The sequence below is a fragment of the Dreissena polymorpha genome, chromosome 10 (assembly GCF_020536995.1).
Source record: "Dreissena polymorpha isolate Duluth1 chromosome 10, UMN_Dpol_1.0, whole genome shotgun sequence".
Classification (NCBI taxonomy): Eukaryota; Metazoa; Mollusca; class Bivalvia; order Myida; family Dreissenidae; genus Dreissena; species Dreissena polymorpha.
Genome location: NC_068364.1, coordinates 33187865 through 33214609, shown reverse-complemented (window position 1 = coordinate 33214609; position 26745 = coordinate 33187865). Strand labels below are relative to the sequence as shown.

Genomic DNA, 26745 nt, shown 5'->3' with positions numbered 1-26745 from the left:
AGTGAAGAAAGATACTCATAACAATGCATATGAGGACACATATGAAGTGCTCTACCGTAGTATATATTTTATTTACTCACACTAATGTGTGGTTTGACAATGCTAACACACATTTCATGCGGTGAATATGCAGCTTACAAGTGAAAAACACAACACAATAGTTTAACTTTTGTTTAATTGTATTTAATTATTTAGAAAAGTAAATTGCTAATTTTATTTCAAAGTCAGCGTATACGCCGACTACATTTTTAAAAGACATTTATTGTTATAAATATATTTAATATAATATATTAAGTTGTTTTCGGTTTTAGCGATTAAAAAGCATTTTCGAGGTTGCCTATAGTATGCCTGTAGTAATTGATGAACTCATATCCAACTGTCTATGTATTGAGAACTGTGAATATAAACAAGCTTAACCTTTTACTAACCTTCTACTATTGCATTCGTATTATTATTATAAATTGTTTGTTATATTCGGGTTTAGCAATAATGAAACTTTTTTTTGTCTATCGTATCGCTTAAGTTATTGTTGAACTTATGTTCAACGTTTTATTAATTGAGAATATAAATAAGCGTCAACTTTTTCCCGAATCTCTCAATTTACGACCTGCACTACGTCATTGAGTTGTATGCGAGAGCGTAACGTATTGCGTTGTTATAACCCGTAAACTTTCCTTTGTTTATCAACAGGCGCATCTATTAATAGCCTCATATCATGAATGCCAAAACAACCGGGAAAAAGAACCACGTGACCAAATAGGACGCAAAACGCAAATACCATGCGACTACGACTTTCATTATGTAAGAACGCTCCGCAAATCCTTTGAAGTCGGAGCCTTGTGATTGCTATTACGTAAATAATTGACCTCTAACTGAAGTAAGCAAAGGAAACGCAGCACCTAATTGACCAATTCCTTCTATGTGCGAAGGCAGATTGAATTTTACTAATGTATGGTTTGCCTATTATAACACACATTATAATGCGGTAAATATGCGACTAACAAGTGAAAAACATTATAATTAAACTTTTGTTTTGAATTAAGTTATTTAGAAAACATTATTCCAAACCTTATTTCAAAACAGCAAGACTACATTTTTTTGAGAATATTATTGTTATATTTAAATGTTTTTTAACAATTTCAGCGATAATAAAACATTGTTGTATGTTGTCTATCGTATCCCAGTAATAATTGTTGAACTCGTGGTCAACGTATTATTAATTGAGACCTGTGAATATAAACAAGCGTAACCTTATACTACTGCGTTATTCTCACACGGACTCCCCTTTGTTTATCGCCAGCCTCAGATTTATGAATGAGCTGAGCGAAAATACTACGTCACGCACACGTAGCAGAAAGAGAACTATTTTAATCATTCATAAACAATCTCCTCCGCGACACGTACAATACGATCATTGTTTATTGATTCTTTTCTATAAAACACCGTTCGAAAATATTGAATGTAACAAGATATTAATATAATGTTTCCATTTGTGAATACACATAATTGAAGAACTCAAACCTCTTGCATAAATTATACAACTCTTTCTTGCGCGGATACGCAACGGGTATTGGGTTAATCATACCTAGGCCGTATCGACCTGAATTTCACACCAAGCACTTCAGACGGGCGCTAAAGCGCCCATCTAAAAACGGGTGATGGAGGTTTCGTCACAATGCAGTTTCGTCACACTGATATTATGAAGGAGGGCAGTGGAGGTTTCGTCACACTGATATATTGTATTGAATAAAATGATATTGCAATTGAATATGATCTTGTTAATAAATATATTGGGATATATGCGTCTTTATGTTATTTTTTAGCGTTATTGCGTGCATATTATCCTTTTTTCTACCATAATATCAACTTTTTGTGTGCGCGTAGTATATGAATAAAACACATATTTGTGGAGCACATGAAAACACGTCCACACCCTATCGACTACCAATCTACGATTATGAGATATTTCAATTATTGATTACTTGATAGTGCAAACATATTAATTAGCGCATTGCAAACAATCAAATAGCGACACACGCCTTTAATTGGCAATTAAAGAAGTTGACTCAGGAAAACCATCAGAGAAAACTGCTAGAGTCATGATGTACCATTCATCTATGGAAGGCTCTGATGGGAATGTACGATGTTGTATTATTAGTATTTAGATTTACAAAAATACAGTGATATGAAAATCAATCATAGTGAAAAATTGCATTATTTTGTTTTTCTAAATTGCCCAATTTACATATTTGAATATTGTAGTTTCAGTAAATATAACACTAGTTTAATTGTTACTTGTTAGAAACTATTTAGTTAGGTTGATGTTTTATAATGAATGGATCCAAGAGCGACCGTGAAAGGCTTCGTGTTCCACTGGAATTAACGTGTGTGCAGGAAGGTGGTGAATGAGGGTCTCGCAACAGCTTATGCGGCAAAGGGCGACAAGTTCCTCTTCTTGAGGAAACTCATGTCCTTGCCGTATCTGCCGAGCGAACACATAACTCCTGCCTTCGAACAGATGATGCTACAGGCTGAAGAGGTACTAATATTTTTATAACTTACCTCATTATTATTCACTTAACACATGTGGTATTTACATGTGATATTCGCGTCTTCTATTGTTAATAACTTAATAGAAAAAAATACAATAATTAAACTGCAATGTACGCATTTATGTCATAAATTTTGCTTATTCCAGGTTGGCAGTCCTCTTCTGAATGTCGTCAATTACGTTGAGCGCACGTGGATCCGGGGATCAATGTGGAAGCCGGAGAACTGGAGCGTCTATAGACAAACAGTTAGGACTAACAACGATGTTTAAGGTATGCTTTTATTCAAAGAACAATTTATGTTATTCTTTATTTTTTCGTAATAAACAACATCGTTTACAGCATTTTTATTTCGCCTAACATAATAAACAACAGTGTTCACAAACTTTGCTCAATAAATAAACATTATTTCAGGGTGGAATCGAAGAATCAATACGCCAGCCGGGCGTGCTCACCTTGGATTCTACATGCTCGTCCCTTCCCTTTAATATGTAAATAATTATGTTTGGTGTAATATTGTTTGCTAATAGATTTGTGTTGTGTAAAGGTAAGTATATTATTATACCGTTTATTGAGTAGAGTTGTAGTTGATTATATCTTTATGTTTTATATGTAAACATTTATGTTTGGTGTAATATTGTTTGCAAATAAATTGGTATTGTATAAAGTTAAGTATATTATTATACCGTTTATTGAGTAGAGTTGTATGTTAATGTATTGTGTAATATTGTGTTGTATGTGAATAAATGCATTTTTGTGAATCATTAACAGCATTGTGTTATGTAATTTAATTGCAACATTTTAAATACTTCAATTTATCTAAATGTATTTAATTTAATAACAAAAAACATGTTGTTTTAATTTAGAAGAAAGGTGTCAATCAAAGGTGCTAAAGATTCCCGGTATTATTCACACCTATATATTACCATTGTGACGAACCCTCTACCCGTTTTCTACAGTAAATTCAGTGTGGCGAAACTGCAGTGTGACGAAACCTCCGTAAACCATAAAAACTCGGGTACAGTCTAATATCGGACGGGGACATTTAAGTATATTTACCGTACCCGGGGTACATGTAAGTAGTACCCAAGCCGACAATGACCAATCGAGCCGTAGTGCGTGTACGGTTTTATTTGTGTGTTTATTTATTGAGATAAAGCATTTAATATTAAACAAAAACAATGTTGTTTTCAGAGTATGTTCAGTTCACTCAAAGACCTATAGAATACTTATCTAGGTCTTTGGTTCACTCTTGATCATAGAAAAAGAAAACTTCCATTCGTTATCTTTTTCAATGATAACTAGTGGATTAAAATACGATAATACACCGTGTTCAACAAAAATGCGCAATATCTCGTGCATATACTCGTCTGACACGCATGTTTACGATACACGTCTGCTTTTGTACAATCATTGCAATATTAAATGAAGAACAGTATGCTATAAACATCAATACCAAACTTCACAAATTAAATATCAAGCAACCACGCACAATGTCGTAAATTAATTCGTTAGTGTTTTCGGAGTGCAAAAACATATATTGTAAATTAATCTTCGAACATTTAAAAAAATGTGTCTTTCTGTGTAAAGCCAATAAAGCCCGAGATACTGATTTATCACGTACCTGTAATACGAGATGTACGTGTGTGTTTGATATTGAAACATTTATTTTGTTTTAATCTCTAGAATTCATGTTTTTTCCTTACAATTATATTTTACGACTTTTACATTTTGTCGAAGGTAAGGGAGAATACTCACAAAATTTGTGTAATAATTTGAGTCGAAATTGTTACTCTTGAGGATACATGTGATATTCATTCCATAGTGGCATAAATGGGGGAGTAGAGCAGCGTGATCTTTACGTAATTTCTACACATTTTTGGTGAAATTTGCGAAATACTTTTAGCGTCTATCTTTATTCTAAGCTGTTAATGTTGTATGGATTATAATAAAAACAAAGAAATGGTACGCTTCAAATTACAGTTGTTTTTCGTTTTATGTTGAGAACCAAAAGCGATATTATTATTCTCGAAAATCATTATATAAACATATACGCCAGAAATAAACATCTCCGCAAACAAATATCGAAATGTTAGTGTAGATTGGTCACCTCCCCTTATCTATCGCATACTCTATATATTATAGTCAACGGAGTCGACGGTTATATTCAACGGGGAACCAGTTAAATGTTAGTGTTAAGTTGCCAACAACTTTAACCGGTAGCAGAAATTGGCTGTCGTTACAATCAAATGTGTACAACTGTGACGTCACCGTTAGAAACCAGGAAATTGCATATGGCGGAAGCATTTGAAGAGGAAAATGTCAATATGAAAAGTAACCATGATTAAAAACATACACACTGAAACACTTTTGTATGCAGAATAATGTTCGTTAACGCCTGTTACAGCACACTTATTTTTGCTTCGAACTCTGCGAACTTCGTATCAGACTGACAGTAAAAATAAAAAATAAACTAATTTTTAGCATGTTTAGCGACTTGTTAAGTTGTTTACAGATTTCCGAATGACATTTTTCAACTTTTTCAGTGTTTGTATAGGATTCAAAAAGTAAAAGAACATTAGCATCAGTGAGCAAATTAAGGCAAATTGTGTAGACTATTTATACAGATATTTTAGTCAGGAGAAATTAAACATTTAAATTGATAAAATTATATAAAGTTACATACATAACATCATTTGAAATGTTTCTGTTGCTTTCTGTAAGGTAGTGGCTATTCGTACGTCCCCATACAGCTAGACAAGAGGCTAGCTGTACGGCTCTGTAGTACAGAGCGTGTACAAATAGCATTTCCTATGGAGATTGTCTAGCCGTACGGCTGTTATGACACATAAGTATATTGATTAATTATTGATCTTCGTGCAGATTCCAAAATTTCTAGCCTTTAGACTAGCTTGTGTAGTCGTCGTCACGGAATTTTCAGTCTGGTATATGTTTCGTCGTAGCTGGATATTGTCTAGCCGTATGGCTTATAAAGTATAGAATTGTCATTCAGTGCTGTTAATCAGTCATAAGTTTGTTTAAGCTCATAAAAAGAGCCCTATGGCTAGCAGGGGTTTTTCTGTCTACTTTGGCAAAAGGAGTCTGACCAAATTGGGAATTTTTTATCGAGAAAATTGCCCATTTTGGGAATTTTCGTTTCGTGAAACGGCTCATTTTGGGGAAAAAAATTGAATTAATCATGCTTAAATAAGTCTGTGGTTTAACAATTTTCTTTATATAAGCACATGCAAAACAAACACTGCCCAAACACAATTTACAGCAACATTTTTAGCCAAGCTAAAATAGAGCCATGGGTATTTCATTTCATACTTTAATGTATTAAATGACGATTGAACTACAACTTTCTTACAAGGCTCTGAGCATTTAGTTGCCGATTTTGTGATTGACAGTCCTGGCATTATTTCTTTTGCTGTTACATTTTGCTGCGTATCGTCCGAGCCTGTCTGTTCAGGGTTACTCGCGGCAGTAATTTCGGAAGATTCTGAGTGTTTTGAAAACATCGATGATATCGTTACACATCCTTAAGCGTCTATTTTTTGTGTTTTTTTGTAATGTAATATTTACTATTGTGCGAAGCCATGATTGAAAATAAGCGTCTACAGATATGGTATAGAATGTGTATTGTGCGGCTCTATATACTCTTGTATAATGCGGAACAGCTCGAACGTCATAGCTGAGAGTAAATGCATCCGGCAAATACACCAAATAATCTGTCACTAAAGGCTTAAGTATTACGTCGCGAATGAAGGGAAGTCACTCTTTCGATAAAAATTATGTTTACTTTTTACGATTTTGGAAGATTTTATTTTTTGGAATTGGGAAAAATGCAATCAAAATTGGATTGGGAACGGGTCCGTTTGCTTTGGGAATGCCTCCGTTTCCTGGAGGCGCAGACAGTGCTGAAAAACCCCTGGCTAGCCTCTTGTTTAGCCGTACAGGGCCGTACGACTAGCCACTGCCTTTCTTTAAATATTAAAGTGAATGAGGTAATATGATATAATGGATAGCAAAGTGGTTATGGTTATAGCTGTTCAACCCAAAGAACAGTGGTACTAGTGCCTAATAGACAAACTTTTCTGTAAAACTTCTATTTTTGTTTCTATAGTAGAGCTGAGTTGTTGTGATGTTAATGTCGGTTAATATTTAGTTCTGGCTACCATAACTTTAAATGTCCCTATTTATGATTTTTGTCTGGAACGACTTTATAGTTATGGACCAACCCCATAAGGAAAGTCAACCAGAAATTCCCGAAAAGTTGACAGTCAACAAAAACCGGTCCAAAACAGCTTTTAAATGCAGTTAATGGCCCTAATCAACCACTTGATCGGAAAGATTTACATTTTTTACATTTAACTGATATATTTTTCACAAACTACTATCTTTAACATTTAAAGTTTATCTATTCTGCTCTTACATATCGAGAAAAACAGCGATGTGATAGGCTTTCTTGAAATGCGAATCTCCCGAGATTTCACAGTCATATGACGTTATTTCTATTTTTAGTAACATACCATGTGCTTTCAAATTCAGAGTGACATTTCCCGGTCTTTAAGATTATTCTGGCTTGTTTTGTTAACAAATTGTAGTGTAAATACAAACTCAAAGTAAATATTATTTAAAACTATATTTGATTCACAATGAAATCAGTCTTATAATCCACCAGACGTAAGTTGTTAATCACATATAATAGATTTCAGAAAACGAATGTAATGTTTACAATTTCAGCATAAAATGTCAAGGTCGATCCAAAAGTATCCAAATGAAAACTCGTCACGTGACAAAGGGACAATTGTGTCAAAATTGTGAATTTCAGATTGATGAGAGTTATTTTCATCTATTGTAAGATGCATTTGAAACATTTGAACCTTAAAATATTCCCCGATGCAGTAATTTATATTCATTCACCAATACATGTAGAAATGTATACAAGAAAATGAGCTTTCTTTGATTTATAGCGTGACATAAATATGTTACGACTCTGGATGACTTTCGATACGGGGTTGACTTCAGTGTACAGGTATGTCAATACTATATAAACTGTACGCTGAAGTTTCTTTAGCTAGTTAATATTATGAATTCATGACCAAATACAAAAGACAAAAAGCCAAAATCTTTGAGCAAGTCCCTTAAAATACATCAACAGCACATGCACTGATCTCGAATTAAAAAAAATAAATTAAACTTTGTTTTTTCCATTTAACCTGATGAAACATGAAATGTCATATTTTACTCTTGGTCGTTTCCTGTAAAGATATTTGGTTCCACGATTATAAACATTTATCATGCCAAGAAAATGATAATAACGTTTACACTTGTTGTTTATGTGGAATTTTATATAATACAGTCATGATAGTAGACTATCATACAGGTGTTTCAGCAGTTGTGGGTAAAAAGTTATAAAATAACGCTAACTTCTTGATTTGCTTTCAGAAATGTAATACCAAGGGATCAGAAGATTTTGCAGTTAAGAAAATGAAGGAGTTAGGAAAACTAGGTAGGTCAGCTAATTATTCAAGTCCTTCTCAATGGAATACCAAAAGTTATTTGACGTAGTTGTGTTAACCCCATTCCCACTTAGAAGCTAAGTGAAAATGGCTGTGTGCAAACAACATAACACCAGAACAGCCTGAAAGTTGTTTGACATAGTTGTGTTAACCCCATTCCCACTTAGAAGCTAAGTGAAAATGGCTGTGTGCAAACAACATACAACCAGAACAGCCTGCAAGTTATTTGAAATATTTGTGTTAACCCCATTCCCACTTAGAAGCTTAGTGAAAATGGCTGTGTGCGAACAACATAACACCAGAACAGCCTGAAAGTTATTTGACATAGTTGTGTTAACCCAATTCCCACTTAGAAGCTAAGTGAAAATGGCTGTGTGCAAACAACATAAAACCAGAACAGCCTGAAAGTTGTTTGACATAGTTGTGTTAACCACATTCCCACTTAGAAGCTAAGTGAAAATGGCTGTGTGCAAACAGCATAAAACCAGAACAGCCTGCAAGTTATTTGCAGACTGTTTAGGGTTTATACTCTTTGCTGCTCATCAGTATCTAAGGGTTGGAAGTAAAGCCTTAAAAAATTGAATCTAGTAAGAAGTCTTTAATTAAATTTCACTTTCTAAGGGACTACAAATCTGTCAAAATACGTATCTAAGATGTAAAGGGTTAATTTGTATGCATGTCTTGTATGTGTCATTTTCAAAGTCTTTGGAGCTTCCTGGTTCCACCAAAGCCACATCACTGTGGCACAAGATGTCCTAGCTAATGTTTTGTGCTTATAAATATTATTTTGTATTCTTTCAACAGTTGCACGTTGGGACAAGCTAAAGGGCTGGAGCTCTATGCTAGAAGAGATTTCCAACAAACTGAACACGGGCAGTATGGAAGACGAGAGCATAACTCTTGAAGTTGGCCCGCAGGTATGTTCAAATTTCTGTATCTGTTTCCCAGTGTCTGATATATAATGCAGTAAGAAAACATACCATACATTTATCCTCCAAAGTTCTATTATGTTCGCATAGAAAGACTATTTGTTAGAAATGTATGTATGTTTGTTACAGCAAGTTTTCATGCCCTCGGTAGGGTGGCATATAGCAGTTGAACTGTCAGTCAGTATGTCAGTTCAGTCTGTCCGTCTGTCCGAAAAAACTTTAACATTGGCCATAACTTTTTCACTTTTGAAGATAGCAACTTGATATTTGGCATGCATGTGTATCTCATAGAGCTGAACATTTTGAGTGATGAAAGGTGAAGGTCAAGGTCACCCTTCAAGGTCAAATATCAAATATATGGCGTCTGTCCGTCCGAAAACTTTAACATTGGCCATAACTTTTTCAATATTGAAGATAGCAACTTGATATTTGGCATGCATGTGCATCTCACGGAGCTGCATATTTTGAGTGGTGAAAGGTGAAGGTCAAGGTCACCCTTCAAGGTCAAATGTCTAATATATGGCGTCTGTCCGTCCGTCCAAAAACTTTAACATTGGCCATAACTTTTTCACTATTGAAGATAGCAACTTGATATTTGGCATGCATGTGTATCTCATGGAGCTGAACATTTTGAGTTGTGAAAGGTGAAGGTCAAGGTCATCCTTCAAGGTCAAATGTCCAATATATGGCGTCTGTCCGTCCGAAAACTTTAACATTGGCCATAACTTTTTCCATATTGAAGATAGCAACTTGATATTTGGCATGCATGTGTATCTCATGAAGCTGCACATTTTGAGTGGTGGAAGTTCAAGGTCAAGGTGTTCCTTCACGGTCAAAGGTAAAAAAAATATAAAAATTCAAAGCGGCATTGTCATTAAGCTGCACATTTTGATTGGTGGAATTTCAAGGTCAATGTCATCCTTCAAGGTCAAAGTAGTTTTTTTTTTTTTTAAATTCAAAGCGGCGTTCTCATGAAGCTGCACATTTTGATTGGTGGAAGTTCAAGGTCAAGGTCATTCTGCAAGGTCAAAGGTAAACAAAATATTTTTTTTTTTTTCAAAGCGGCGCAATACGGGGCATTGTGTTTCTGATGAACATATCTCTTGTTGTCTATAAAACCATCTGATTGCACGGTAAATATAGAGTCATAAAAATGAATCACAATTCTTCATGTTTGTTGCAGTTATTACACACTCTCCGCCATCCATGTGCAATAAGATGCTCAGAGATCACATGCAGTAAACTGTGTCAGGTATTTATACAATTTATATGAATATATGAGCCACAATCTTGGAAAATGGGGCTTAATGCATGTGCATAAAGTGTCGTCCCAGATAAGCCTGTGCAACCTATATTAATTTTAAGTATGAACTTGTCCAAACTGTAACAATTTTATAACAATTTTTAGCTAATTATATATAAAAAATTACACTTGTCCAAACTTTTACAATTTTATGACAGTTACATGCAATGTTTTTCAAGCAAAGTATCTTTAATAAAAATTTTCATTTGTCCAAAAAAAATTCTATTTAATTACAAATATAAGCAATATTTTAAGAGCAAATTATCTTATATTTAGTTTCAACAAATTATCTTATATTAATATTTTCATTAGTCCAAACTTTTACAATTTATAAAATGTCTGTATGCAATATTTTTTATGGAAATAATGTTATATTAATTTAACCCTTTACATACTGTCCAGCATTTCTAGTCCCTTAAGACGTTCATTTTAATTAAAATTCAATTTTTTAAGGCTTCATTTCCAGCCGTATGATACTGATGAGCAGTAAACAGCATAAAACCCGAACAGACTGCGAGTTACTCAAAGGCGAGTTGCAAAAGCCATTTGCACTTGGCTTCATTTGGCGGAAAGGGTTATTAAAATTTGAGAAAATTATCGTGTATTTTAATGTTTATATGACAATACATTGCCGACAGGTGTTTACGTGCCATTATACAAAGGGGGCCACCCAGGGTGTGAAAGTTTGGCTGCTTGAATCCAAGGAGAAGTCGGAGATCTGCACAGCTTCCAAGTTTGTATACACAATTAAACCCTTTACCACTTAGATACATATTTTACCAAGTTTGTATACACAATTAAACCCTTTACCACTTAGATACATATTTTACCAAGTTTGTATACGCAATTAAACCCTTTACCACTTAGATACATATTTTACCATGTTTGTATACGCAATTTAACCCTTTACCACTTAGATACATATTTTACCATGTTTGTAGTCTCTCAGAAAGTTAAATTTAATACAGGGCCCTTCTTACTGGATTAAAGTTTAAAAGGCTTCATTTCTAATCCTTAGTTACTAGTGAGCAGCAAACAGCATTAAACCTGAACATACTGCGAGTAACTGGTATTAAAGTACTTGAGACTTGTTCCAGGAAAATGTGACTTAATGCAGTCTGCACAGGCTCATTAGGGAAAACTCTTTGATTTGAACGGATTGTCGTTTTAAAGGAAAATATCATAAAAGTGAAAAGTTAGTGTCTTCCCTGATAAGCATCTGTGGACTGCACAGGCTAATCTGGGATGATACTGCACACATCTGCACAGGCTAATCTGGGATGATACTGCACATATCTGCACAGGCTAATCGGGGATGGTACTGCACACATCTGCACAGGCTAATCTGGGATGGTACTACACACATCTGCACAGGCTAATCTGGGATGGTACTACACACATCTGCACAGGCTAATCTGGGATGATACTACACACATCTGCACAGGCTAATCTGGGATGGTACTACACACATCTGCACAGGCTAATCTGGGATGATACTACACACATATGCACAGGCTAATCTGGGATGGCACTACACACATGCATTAAGCCCTTTTTTCCCAGAGCAAGACTTAGTGGACTGCACAGGCTAATCTGGGATGATACTACACACATGCATTAAGCCCTTTTTTCCCAGAGCAAGACTTAGTGGACTGCACAGGCTAATCTGGGATGGTACTACACACATCTGCAAAGGCTAATCTGGGATGATACTACACACATCTGCACAGGCTAATCTGGGATGATACTAGTGGACTGCACAGGCTAATCTGGGATGATACTACACACATCTGCACAGGCTAATCTGGGATGGTACTACACACATCTGCACAGGCTAATCTGAGATGGTACTACACACAACTTCACAGGCTAATCTGGGATGGTACTACACACATCTGCACAGGCTAATCTGGGATGGTACTACACACATCTGCACAGGCTAATCTGGGATGATACTACACACATCTGCACAGGCTAATCTGGGATGGCACTACACACATTGCACAGGCTAATCTGGGATGGCACTACACACATCTGCACAGGCTAATCTGGGATGGCACTACACACATTGCACAGGCTAATCTGGGATGGTACTACACACATGCATTAAGCCCTTTTTTCCCAGAGCAAGACTTATTGTCTTTTAATTTTTATTGTATTATTGTATATCCCACAAATCCAAGAACAAGGATTATATACTGGGTGTACCATTTTGAAGTATTTGCTAGCAAAACAACAACACAAATTTCCCAATTTTATTCAAAACACAGTGATTTTTCTCAATCCAAAGGGATCGGGCCCATTAACAAAATGGTGGAAAAAAACTTGCCATATCTATAATTCAAAGATGATTCCATTGCAGTTTCGAGACTGATCATGTTCTCACCGCCATGACGTACGTGTCAAAGCACCGCGTGTACTTGACCTACGGCGCCGATCTGGTCCTGAGATTGTTCACGGACTTTAACGGAGGCTTTAAGGAGTTAGAGAACATACCAACACTGGCGACAACCCTGTGGTAAGAATTGTGTTCATATATATGTATATATGTGTCTTGTTCTGATAAAACTGGGCATTATGCATGTGCGTAAAGTGTCATCCCTGGTTAGCCTGTGCAGTCCGTACAGGCTAATCAGGGATGACATTTTCCGCCTAAACTTGATTTTCGGTAAGGAGGGACTTCCTTGAAACTAAAAATACCATAAAAGCGGAAAGTGTCGTCCCAGATTAGCCTGTACGGGCTGCACAGGCTAATCTTAGACGACACTTTACACACACGAATTAAGCCCAGTTTTATCAGAACAAGACACATATATATATGCCACGCTCTGGAAAAGGCAGCTGAATGCAAGTGTAGTCCGCACAGGCTTATCGGGGATGTCACTTCCTCTTTTATTGAACTTTTCATTTAAGGAACTCTTTTGAATGAAAATCCAATTTTAGGCTGCACAGGCTAATCTGGGATGACACTACGCACATACATTTAGTCCTTTTTCCCCAGAGCCAGGCTCATATAGAAGCAGCAGTTAATAATTAAAAATACCACACTGTTTTGCTTTTTTACTTTTTGGGTATATGAACTGAACCCGTGAAATTTGTCAAATTTAGCTTCAGTTTAACTTTCATTCGGAAAAAGAATTATTACTTGATTTTTAACATTTGAATAATTGTTGATAAATCTTCGATAAAACAGAAAATCTAAATAATACATTTATGAAATAAATGAACAACCTCTGAAGTCTTTATTTCTACACTTATCAGCTCAATTATCAATCAAATATCTAAAAGAATATCATCGAGGAATTTTGGGACTGGATATGGGAAAAAAGGATATTGCTTTGCCATAAGGAATATGATCAAATAACAGCTATTAAATAAGCCAAAAAAGCTCTCAACTGCTTCTTAACTTCATATGACATTAACAGGTTAACATTAACAGAGTGAAACAATGCTGATGAAACAGTGAATAAATTATTGAGAAGATTTTCTTTTGATGTTGTAAAATATTTCACAAATGTAGAGCACTTGTCAACCCTCAAATATACCATAATTATGTCTGTGACATCGTAGCCCTTTCCCGCTAAGAAGTAGAGGTGAAAATTGCTATATGCAACCAGCATAAAACCAGAACAGCCTGTGAATAACTTACTGTCTGTTCCAGTTTTATGCTGTTTGCTGCTCATCTACGAAGGAAATGAAGGTTTTAAAATTGAGTGGTAAAGGTTAAAAAACCAATAAACCCTCAAAATCAATGAATACTCGGTACAATATTTCGAAAAATATAGTTAACACAAAATCAATGTACTTTAAAGCAATAGCCAACATTTCAACGCTAAATGTTGTCTGGAAACATAGATTTAACAATTTTTTTGGCGGGACAATAATAGTCAACACATATTCATTTACCAAGTGAGCGTTTGTGTGTCGTATAAAAAGATATTGTTGCGGGAAATTAGCATGGAATATATATTGTGCCACAAAAAATTAAAAGCGAGCATTTTGTATCTTGTTAAATCTATGTTACCATACCACATTTAGCGTTGAAATTTTGCCAATTGCTATAAGGAACACTGATTTGTTAATGGTTTAACTTTATTTTACAAAATATTATTGAAATATTCTTTGATTTTGAGTATTAATGTGATTTTAAACATTGTTATTTCCCCATCTTGACCATCTCAACATGTAGGCACTGAAACATCCCATTATTTATTTAAACTGGAATAAAAAGAAAAAGTTGTAAGTCTCTGAAACATAAAGGTTTAGCTTTGGAAAAACCAGGCTCAATGCATGTATGTAGAGTTTTGTCCCTTATTAGCCTGTGTGGACTGCACAGGCTTATCTGGGATGACACTTTTCACACATGCAATTAGCTGAGTTTCCCATTAGCACCACTCATATGAAACATAGGACAGTGTTTTTTTTTTTACCATTTTGGGAATGGGGCCGATTCCAAATAGATTGGTTAAATTCGCGACGTTTTAACAAAAATTGGGAAATTTGTTTAGTTGTTGACCTAAAAATTTCTTGAACATGAAGAATAAAAGTAATTTTTCTTTTAGTATTATATTTAATTAGGTTTAATTTATATAGCTGGATGGGAGACAAACACAATGCCGAGATCTTTAAAAAAAAATCATTATTTTTTTTGGAAACCTTCAATTGGGAGGTTTTAGGTCCCATTTGAGAAAAATATATCCTTTTTCCCATTGGAAATGGGGCGAAATACCGAACCCAATTTTGAATGAAAAAAACTGTAGGGTAAGAATATCTGTTGGTTTCTGCTTATACAGCCTGGTGTACAACAAAGAGGAAGATGAAGTCTACGCTGGTGGCATCGGCTTCGTTGATGAGTGGAGAGTTCAGGGTGCAGAGGTAAGTACTAGCAGTAAAGGTGGCGCTAAGAAATCTGACTTAGTAGCCAAAATGCTTGTTATTTAGCAAGTTAGCTCAGAAAGTGTCAAAATCGGCCATATTTTATAATAATTTACACACGTTTTATAAGCTATTTTGATAATTAAGTAGCCACTTTTGAGATTTAAGTAGGCATAATGGCTATTTTTGCTGTGAGTAGTGCTAACATTTGCCGTGCCTTAGTGAATATGGTGTCCGCCTTGCGACCGGGAGGTCATGGGTTCGATCCCCACTGCAGGAGCGTTTTTTAGATTTCCCCCATAGACACCAAGTAATGGTTCTAGTTCCAGGAAATGGACTTGAAGATGTTTCAAATAAGCCTAAGGCTTTCTATGCTATCTCGCTAAAATAAATAGGTTTAAACTTACACTAATTTCCCAATTTTAGTCAAAATGCCACTATTTCTCTCAATCAAAAGCGACCTGGCCCTATTCTCAAAATGGTGGAAAAAAACTGTTTTGTGAATATCACCTCTGAACTCAGTGCATGTAAAATAATTCTTAGAGGAACAAAGTAATAGTTGAGCCACGCTCTTGGAAAGATGGTCTAAATGCATGTTCATAAAGTGAGTAAAAAACAGTCAAAACAGAAAGTGTCGCTCCTGATAATCCTGTGTTGACTGCACAGGCTTATCTGGGATGACACTTTACGCAAATGCATTAAGCCCCGTTTTCACAGAACCAGAATCATATTAGTCTTGTAAATCTCTAGTAAAACCTGATTCAAATCTGAAGTAATTTTTAGCTCATCTATTTTTTGAAAAAAAATTATGAGCTATTGTCATCACCTTGGCGTCGGCGTTGGCGTTGGCGTCGGCGTCCGGTTAAGTTTTGCGTTTAGGTCCACTTTTCTCAGAAAGTATCAATGCTATTGCATTCAAACTTGGTACACTTACTTACTATCATGAGGGGACTGGGCAGGCAAAGTTAGATAACTCTGGCGTGCATTTTGACAGAATTATGTGCCCTTTTTATACTTAAAAAATTGAAAATTTTGGTTAAGTTTTGCGTTTAGTTCCACTTTTCTCAGTAAGTATCAATGCTATTGCATTCAAACTTGGTACACTTACTTACTATCATGAGGGGACTGGGCAGGCAAAGTTAGATAACTCTGGCATGCATTTTGACAGAATTATGTGCCCTTTTTATATTTAGAAAATTGACAATTTTGGTTAAGTTTTGTGTTTAGGTCCATTTTATTCCTTAAGCATCAAAGCTATTGCTTTCATACTTGCAACACTTACTAACTATCATAAGGGGACTGTGCAGGCAAAGTAATGTAACTCTGACTGGCATTTTGACAGAATTATGTGCCCTTTTTATACTTAGAAAATTGAAAATTTGATTAAGTTTTGTGTTTAGGTCCACTTTATTCCTACAGTATCAAAGCTATTGCTTTCATACTTGCAAGATTTATGAACTATCATAAGGGGACCGTGCAGGCAAAGTTATGTAACTCTGACTGGCATTTGGACGGAATTATGGGCCCTTTATACTTAGAAAATTGAAAATTTGGTTAAGATTTATGTTTTGGTCCACTTTACCCCTAAAGTATCATAGATATTGCTTTCATACTTGGAACACTCACAAACTATCATAAGGGTACAGTAAAAGGACAAGTTGCATAACTCTGGTTGTCATTGTTACGGAATTATGGCCCTTTTTTGACTTAGTAACTTTTAATATATGGTTAAATTTTGTGTTTCGATCCACTTTACTTCTTAAGTATCAAGGCTATTGCTTTCAAACTTCAAATACTTACATGCTATCATGAGGTTACTGTACCTGGCAACTTGAATTTTACTTTGACCTTTGAATGACCTTGACTCTCAAGGTCAAATTATTAAATTTTGCTAAAATTGCCATAACTTCTTTATTTATGATTAGATTTGATTGATACTTTGATGAAACTACTCTTACCTGACATACCACAATAGACTCCACCCAAACCATCCCCCGTGCCCTCCCCCCCCTCCCCCCTCCCCCCCCTATTTTTTTTTATATATATATTTTTTTTTTTTAAGATCATCTCACAAATGACCACCACACCCTCACACTATACCTCCACCCCACCCCCCCACCCCACCCCCCCCATTTTTTTTTTTTTTTTTTTTTTTTTTTAAGATCATCTCACAAATTACCACCACACCCTCACACTATACCCCCCCCTCCCATTTTTTTTTTTAAACTGTTATGTTTGAAATACCGTCCAACCATCGCACCCAAACCCCCCCCCCCCCAATCGCCCCCCCCCAACCCCCCCCCCCCCCAATTTTTTTTTTTTTTAAATTTTGTTTTTTCGCTTTTTTGGAAGATAATGTAATAAATGTCCACAACCCCACACTATACACCCCTCTTCACTCCACTCCTCCCTCCTTTGTGATTGAAAATGAGAGTCCCTTCACCTTTAAAAAGAAAATAGATGAGCGGTCTGCACCCGCAAGGCGGTGCTCTTGTTAGTGTGTTTTTATAAAGGTGTATCATAATGACTATTACGTAGAATCAATATATTATGGGGTTATATGAAATGTTTGTATACTATACTATTCGTATATTGTAATTTACCATTTATTAAGAGCAGTATACGGTGTAGTTATTGGGATTTTTTATAGCAAAATGAATATTTTGTAAATTGGCTGTCAAAACAGGGTTGTATCGATGTATAACATGTTTAAATTTTCAAAATGAAAAGTTTGGGGTATAAAAACAGCTGGTAATACGTGGTAAATTACAGTAACCATGCTTTCCGTTTTAGCATGCAGCATTCATCGTACCGGGACGAAAATTCTATGCAGAACTGACAAGAAATGACGTAAGCTTTAATTGTCACCAAGTGCAATATATTATTATCACCCATTTAAAAACTCCTTGTTTTAGAACAAAATTTATTGTAAATATGATTAACGAATTAATATCATAATTACCAAAATACTCAATGCTTAAAACAGGGAAATTATTGATATTTTTGTTTCATATACAGTTTCTAATTATTGCATTTTAAACTTTAAACTTTATCCATATAACCCCCCCCCACACACACTTAAGATGAAAGGAAAAGGTAAATAGCAAAATTGTAGTGATGGTCTTCTTTCTTATTCCACCATTCTGACAATCAGGAAAGAAAAGAAAATCAGGAAAGAAAAGAACAAAATCCTTTGCAATTTAATATATTTTTGCATATGTTTGAAGTCAAATGAAAATACTATGCTTAAAGCCTTAACCCTTTCCCCCTTAGAAGCACAGTAAAATGGCTATGTGCAAACAACATAACACCAGAATAGCCTGAGAGTAACTAGCAGTCTGTTCAGGTTTTATGCTGTTTGCTGCTCATCAGTAACTAAGGTTTGGAGATAGAGCCTTTAAAAATTGAATCTAGCAAGACAGGTCTTAAACTAAATATAACTTTCTTAGGGTCTACAACTGTGTGAAAACACTATGCTCTACAGCCTCTATTACAAGTGTTCAACTAAGAAATTCTTTGGATTTTATATTGATTATAAAATGACCTTATGGATTATATTCTCAAAGTTTAATTATTTCGGAAATTTTAATTAAAGTTGTACACAAGGGAAAATTTCAGATAAAGTTTTCTTTAAGAAATCCAGTGTAAATATTACTCACCGTAGTAATATTTACAGTTTTAAAACATATAAATGTTGAAATATCTAAAAATATCATAGTCAGACACTTAACCCTTTTATACCACTTAGATATGTATTTTGATGCATCTGTAGTCCCTTAGAAAGTTAAATTTGATTAAAGACCTTTCTTACGAGATTCAAATTATAAAGGCTCCATTGCCAACCCTTAGATACTGATGAGCAACAAACAGCATAAAACCTGAACAGATTGTGAGTTACTCGCAGGCTGTTCTGGTTTTATGCTGGTTGCAAAAGCCATTTTCATTTGCTTCTTGTGAGGGAATGGGTTAAACCCTATAATGATTGTCTTTCCATATTGCAGTGGGTGTGGGACGTACAGATTGTGCGCCAGAACAATCATCTCTTACTTCAACACAGCAACGGCCTTTGTGTTCTAAACCTCAAGGTAAACTATATGTTCACAATGGTAACAATTTGTGTTGTAAACCTCAAGGTAACATATCTGTTCACAATGGTAACAATTTGTGTTCTAAACCTCAAGGTAAACTATCTGTTCACAATGGTAACAATTTGTGTTCTAAACCTCAAGGTAACATATCTGTTCACAATGGTAACACTTTGCGTTCTAAACCTCAAGGTAAAACATCTGTCCACACAGCAGCAATGGTATCAATTTGTGTTCTAAACCTCAAGATAAAATATCTGTTTACATATCAGCAATGGTATCAATTTGTGTTCTAAACCTAAAGGTAAAATATCTGTTTACACAGCAGCAATTGTAACAATGTTTGTTCTAAGCCGCAAGGTAAAATATCTGTCTTATTGCAGCAATGGTAACAATTTGTGTTCTAAACCTCAGTGTAAAATATCTGTTCCCATAGCAGTTATAGTAACAATTTGTGTTCTAAACCTCAAGGTAAAATATTACTTCACATAGCAGCAATGGTATAAATTTGTGTTCCAGACCTCAAGGTAAACTAGAAATAAATAAAATAGAGATAGAAATGGAAGGTTTGAGGAAAATCAGGAACCAAGACCCACTCACTTTATTTTGGATTCCCCGCTATAACAGAGCATGCCATTTTCGATTTATAGTGTATTTAAATATTGAACTAGTGGTGAAAAAACTTGCATTAATTAGTAAATTCCAAACATAAACATATCATGTTTGGATACTACAACATCAAAACTCTTTATATGTAGACTTTTCATCTCCATTTCTAAACATTAAAAACATCAAAGAATCAATTGTGAAATTTAGGATTTAGAAAAAAATGTACGTTTACATTTGGAATATGACACCAACACAGTTATAAAATCGTCTAAACAAGTCGTTGGGATTTGTTATAATCAACTGTGTTCTGGGAAAACTGGGTCTAATGCATGTGCGTAAAGTGTTGTCCAGGGGACCGTTTCAATAAGCTCTCGTAAGTATGTTACGACTCGTAAACCAGTTGCGATTATCGCAACTTACCATTTTGCGTTTCAATAAACTTTCGTAATTTACGATATCGTAGAATTCACTCGTAAGTTTACGAGACATAAGTAGCAGTCCTAATGACGTCAAAACAAAAAAGGACGCCGCGTATGCTGTGCGTAGACGCGGAGTGAGAAGCTTTTGTCTCCATGTTTTTTATCGACGACATAACAGAGGAAGTAAAATTGTTGTTTTTTATTCCTTGATTACTTTCTGGAAAATATTTTACGTTGGGATCAATAAGTCAGTTACTGCCCTTTGTTTATATTTTGATAAGGATTGAAAATAAATTGCAATTTACGTCAAACCCTATGTGTTAAGTATGTGTGTGATTCAATTATATTGTTTAACAACAGTTTAATTATATGCGCTTTCCGCCGCTCTTATCACTTCTGCAATAAATTATTAATTTGGCTGTAAGCTTTTATCTCCATTGCATGTGATTTCGGATATTTTTTTGTTCGGATAATACCCTATGGTGCATTGTTTTTTTATTGGTTAAGGTTTGTTATCAACGCTATTCAACTCGTAACGATCTATTCCTTTTCTTTGTCTTATGTTTTTTTTAATATTCTGTTATAATGATACATGTATTGCTAAATGATGTAAAATGTGCCCGGTTAGGCAACTGTTATATGTATCAAACCTACAACCACAAAACACTAAAGTGATGATAATCATGATATAACAACTGAGTTATCAGAATATCTTGTTCTTAAACACACATACACTACCGTAACATATTAAAGTATTTTTATGCCCTCGGTAGGGTGGCATATAGTGATCTCACTGCCAGTCCGTCCGTCCGTCTGTCTGTCCTTCTGAAATTCTGTCACACTTGCGTTTAGGTTTCGAAAATTGGTCATAACTTTTGCAATATTGATCATTGCAACTTCATATTTGGCATGCATGTGTATCTCATGGACCTGCACATTTTGATCGGTGAAAGCTAAAGGTAAAGGTCATCCTTCTGTTATAATGATACATGTATTGCTAAATGATGTAAAATGTGCCCGGTTAGGCAACTGTTATATGTATCAAACCTACAACCACAAAACACTAAAGTGATGATAATCATGATATAAGAAAAAAAAATCAAAGCGGCACAGTAGAGGCATTGTGTTTCTGACAAACACATCTCTTGTTTTCAAACCTTAGATGTCTTTTTAATACCGGTATTATTTACTTCAGGTACTCATAACTGACATCAGTTAAAGACTCTTGGCCAAAGGAAACGTCTATTCCAAGCTGGCAGATCTTCATGGAATCAGCAGATCATCTGTCTTACGTATTTGACATGCCTTCATGCATTCAATCAACAAACATATGATTGGTAAATGTCTTTCTTTCTATAATCAATTACTCAATCATGATTTTAAACTGTTGTAGAAAAAATGTTATTTGTTAAAATAAATCATGTCTTACAATCTTTTATAGATACTGGGTCATATAATTAAAGTTACAATTATTTTTCATTTTACAGGGATCGTATAATTATAATTTATTTACTTCCCACATTTGTTTTGTTTTTTTCTTTGATATCATAATTAATATGTCAAATAAAAATCAAAAGATGATGAAAACTTGAACACAGTTAATAAATGAAAATTTAAACACAGTTAATCAAACGTATATAAATGCTTTATAATCAAGTACTGGTAATTTTAAACGCACGATAGTCATTCTTTACATAGGTTTCCAGTCCCAGTCCATGTACAACAATGAACAAGCATGAAGGTTGGATTCTGCTACAAGTCCTGGGAGCAGTGGATGGGACATTCATACCCATAATACTGAATACGTTATATGACATGCATGTTGAAAACAGCAGAAACTCTTGAAGAATAGAAAAATGTGTGTTTTTGTTATTTACACTTAAATGTAAAAAATATATGTAATTTTACATCTTACATTTTCAACAGATATTAAAATAATCCTTCACATATGAAGTCAGAATGTTTATTAAAAAAAATATATTTAAATAATATTTAAATGTGTGATTGTTGTTAACACTTCAAATATTTACTGTTGTTGTTAATAAAGTTGTTGATACTGTTTTTACTGGATGTTGTGTTAATGAATCTTTAACAGAAGAAGCTTCTTGAATAATGTCACTTCAGTTTATTACTTCACAAACTTTTTACACCATGTAATAAACTTTTAATGATTAAATTGGATGCAATATTGGAATACACAGAAGAAGCACTTACTTATTTCTTAATTATTCTAGGAACACACTGTTATGTGAAGTTGGAATAAGACATCAAATTGGGAATAAACTGTGTTTTTGAACACTGCATTACATGCAGTTTTACCTGTTATTATTTAAAAAATATACATCAGAAAAATAGACACTTGCCAGGGATGGAAACTAACGTTTTAAAATTGGTTGCCCACACGGGCAACTATCTTTAGTATTTTGGTTGCCCAGGTAAAGACTAACGAGCCCAGTACGATGTACATGTAGGGTCGTGTGTATATAAGAATTTCTTTAAATAAAATAAAAGATAAGTAAACAACAACATTGTTTAATTAACAAACTTTATGTGTATTATGTCGTAATATAAGTCTGAGTTAAATCATTTTATTGGCTTTGATAAATGCATTTTATTAAACTAATTATTAACTCACAGTCGCCAATTTCATTAAATGTTTAAATGCCGTTAGTCCAAATAATTAGACGTAATCTGTCTATGTAAATCGACCTCATATTTGTACGAGTAAAATGCACTGAATTGTTTCAAGCTTAAAAAGCAAGTTGCCCAGCCGGACTACTAACTTTCGATTTAGAGTTGCCCAGGCCAAAATGTACTGGCCCTGGGCTCACGGGCAACCACTAATTTCCATCCCTGCTTGAATATATAATTGTATCATTTCAATTGATATCACTTCAAGACTGGGTGTTTAATTTGATTTTTTTTTAAATCCTAAAAAAATTGAAACCATGTTGATGTGTGCATGAACAAAGTTTAAAAATACAATGAAAATGATAAAACAACATCACTGTTAATAAAAAAACATTACAAAAGTGCTACTATTAAAAACAAAAAGTATACACAGCATTTTTCAAAAATACATTCAGAGCATGAAATGATTTTGAATATGCATTGTCTATTTTACTTATAATTTGGTTTAATAAATAAACATTAAAGGTAAAACAGCACATTATACATTGTTGAAAAGATGTTATATTCCATCTTCACATAGTGTTTTTAATTTAACATTACAATAGCTTTATTTTGAAATAATAGCAATACAAAATGCATTGTTTCTACCATAAGTAAACCATATAAGGACTACTGCTCATTAATAGGCATTGGTATGTATATGACAATGTTATTTAATGTACATTCAATACACTTTTTTGTACCCTTTTTTAAAAGTGCATTTTAATACTGGTAAATTAAATGCACTTATTTTCTGATGAAGTGCATTTATCAAAATGAGAAGTAAACTGTTAATACACAAACATGAATGCATGCAGGAAAAATGCAGAAAATAAAATTTCGTTCAGTCTTTTTTTTCTGCATCTCAAGTGTATTTAGATGATCAGTAAACACAGACAAATATGGGGCCAATACCGCTACATTTAATTTGTCAAGACCTTTTTGTGTTGGAGTTTAAAAGGCAATGCAGTTATTGTAATTAAGGGACAGTTTCTGAGTTAGTTGGATGCACATGCAGATACACCAGGTTTTACAAAGGGGACAGAAGCAATAAAATGAGTAACACATATTGTAACTGTTATAAATATGTAACTATAACAGAATCTTCAATGATTATACTTAATAAAAAAGGTTGTGCTAGAATATTGCATATTGTGTCTGTCTAGCTACTTGTATCAAAAGGTCCCACTTTGATCCCCACTGGCAATGAGTGGTGTGTAGAAATACCGAATCCCCATAATTATCGAAATCCCCATTAATATTAATTATTTATCAAAATACTGCGGATATTAAGATAGAATATTGAAAAATACACTGAATTCACTGATGAAACTTTGTTTTTCTACAAGTTTGGTTGTGAAAAACAAAAATATAAACATTATTATTGGGATTATGACAGGTTTGGCATTACCCGGGTTTTATAGTATTGACCAGCCCGGGCGGGTAATACTGGGAATACCCGTGTTTTACTGGGCAATAGTGGGCAATACTGGGTAATAAAGATATTGCAATATTGTATAACTTATACGATAATAATGAGTTTGTACATATTTAAAGAACAGATCTATGAACAACTTTTAACTGTTAGTTACATTGTCAACTTCTAATTCATGTGAAAACATATTCATAATTCCTTCTCATTTTCATGAAAATGGAAATTCATTTTCTTTGTCTGTTTGGATGGGCATTACTTAGGTATAAAAGATATTACACAATTATACAACAGCACAACTTGCTTAATGATAATAATGATTAAGTACATAACAGAAAATAACTATTAATTTTAGCAATTGTATTCTATTATTTACACTGTTAACTTCTACTTCATGTGGATGCATATTAATAATAACTTTTTTTTCTGCAAAAAAAGTGCAATTCATTTTGTGTTTGTTTTGGATGGTTTGGATGGGCTTTGCTGGGTAATAAAGATATATCACAATTATATAACTTATATAATTATTAGTCTCTATAAAAACATATCCATCAATTATTAATAATTAGAAACTATTTGTTACATTTTAACCAACTACATTATGTGGAAAGTTTGGAATCTTAATAATAACTTTCTTATTTTTTCATAAATGAAATTCTTTTTGGACAATAATGGGTATAACTTGGTATCTGTGTTTTATATGATTTACATTTTATAAACTCGCTTACATTATTTTTTCTAAAAATATGATATGATATGTTACAAAATGGTATTTATGAAGGAAAAGGGAAATGGGTAGAGACATGATTGATTATACATGTAATATATCTTTTTGTTCTCATTCAAATAATTTAGTTGATCTCATGTTGCATTAAGACTCATGCCCCAATTTAGTGTTTTAAATTATTGACACAGTTTTGTGTCATCATTTATGACAGTTCACACAGTATTCTTGCAGTGTAAATTTATTTTGTGTTGACTCTTTCGCTCAATTAAAAGGGCGCGAAAATTAAGCATCATAGAAAGCGTGGGTGTATTGTGTGTTGTAACAAGCACACAACACGTCAGGGGATTGGCGAATGTTCGGAGGCAATATTTCATCAAATCTATAAATATTCACTTATGCCGAAATTTATTTGATACAAAAGAAAAATGGCAAGGTTTGTGTTCAAGAAATTATTGAGAGCTTTTATCGTAAATATTTACCAGAAAGTGCTTTAAAAATGTTATAAACGGGATTATCGAGTAATGAATATAAACTTGAAAAGTAGCAAGTATGCAGTAATAGATTCGGGTTGAAACGGATGTTTTGGGGAATTAATCGTTCGAGTTGGGATTTTACTATCTCTGCGGGAAAGACTTAACACTTAGGAAGGGGGCTTATTCCGCCTGTCTGAAAACTCGAAGGGGGTTTGTTTTGCTTTGGAAGGGTGTTTCTTCCGTGTATGCAAAATGTGAAAGGGGGTTTCTTACGGTATGCCGTTTTTAGGAAAGGGAGTTTCTTCCAAAGGGGGTTTATTCCGGTAATCAGTTTGTACAACAAGCAATAACACTGGGCCACTTAGATAAACATTGGACCTATTAGGGCCAGACAAAGGCCCTCTAACTGTTTATTAGGGGCCATACAAGATACACAGATAAGTGCCAATTAGGGCCCTCCCATAAACTGTGAAAACATTCTTTGATTCTTACAGTAAGTGGCAGATTCCTGTTAATTGTGTTTCAATATAACGAAAGTATTTCTTCAATGATCCCTCATCAAAAATGACTTTAAAGTTTAATGACTGTTATTGTAATTCTTTTGTAATCTGCAAAAACATGAAACCTAGAGATCCTATTTGGGGATTTTATGATAAAATCACAGAAGGAAATAAGGCTAAAACCATATACTCGGCGGAATAGCCGAGAGGGCTAATGCGTTTTTACTTCAGACTAACTCCAGGACTCCGGGGGTCACTTGTTCGAGCCCTGGTACTGGCTACTTTTCTTATCAGACTCAATGTCATCTCTTGAGTCTATAAAAACAGAAATAGCAGATCTAGGCCTGATATTTTAGCTAGCATTTTGGAACTTCATCAACAGTGCCAAGATAAATCTTTAAAGGTCACATTAGTATGGTGTCCAGCACATGTCAACATCAGTGGGAATGAGCATGCCGACAGGGGGGCCAAGGAGGGCCTCTTGAGGGGGGCAGTAGATGCTGGGGAACCCCTGGCACCTACTGAGATCTACTCCCTGACAAAGAAATTTGTAATGGGTGAGTGGAATATCCAGACCGACAATTTGTCTTCCCGTCTACATACTTTTACCAGACCCGCGAAAACCCTCAGGCCGCCTGACAGATACTCA

General features: G+C 34.5%; 1 protein-coding gene across 1 annotated transcript in view; it reads left to right on the top strand.

Annotated features, from left to right (window-relative positions):
• Positions 1–4771: 4771 nt before the first annotated feature.
• The window catches only part of LOC127847188 (uncharacterized), a 210548-nt gene continuing 188574 nt past the window's right edge, over positions 4772–26745 (top strand). Inside the window, exons 1-9 of the mRNA XM_052378911.1 lie at positions 4772–4883; positions 8001–8064; positions 8879–8991; positions 10187–10255; positions 10945–11039; positions 12669–12824; positions 15100–15181; positions 17975–18031; positions 19183–19266. Coding sequence (XP_052234871.1) covers positions 8043–8064; positions 8879–8991; positions 10187–10255; positions 10945–11039; positions 12669–12824; positions 15100–15181; positions 17975–18031; positions 19183–19266 — 678 coding nt within the window. The 5' untranslated portion in view covers positions 4772–4883; positions 8001–8042. The remainder of the gene's footprint in view (positions 4884–8000; positions 8065–8878; positions 8992–10186; positions 10256–10944; positions 11040–12668; positions 12825–15099; positions 15182–17974; positions 18032–19182; positions 19267–26745) is intronic.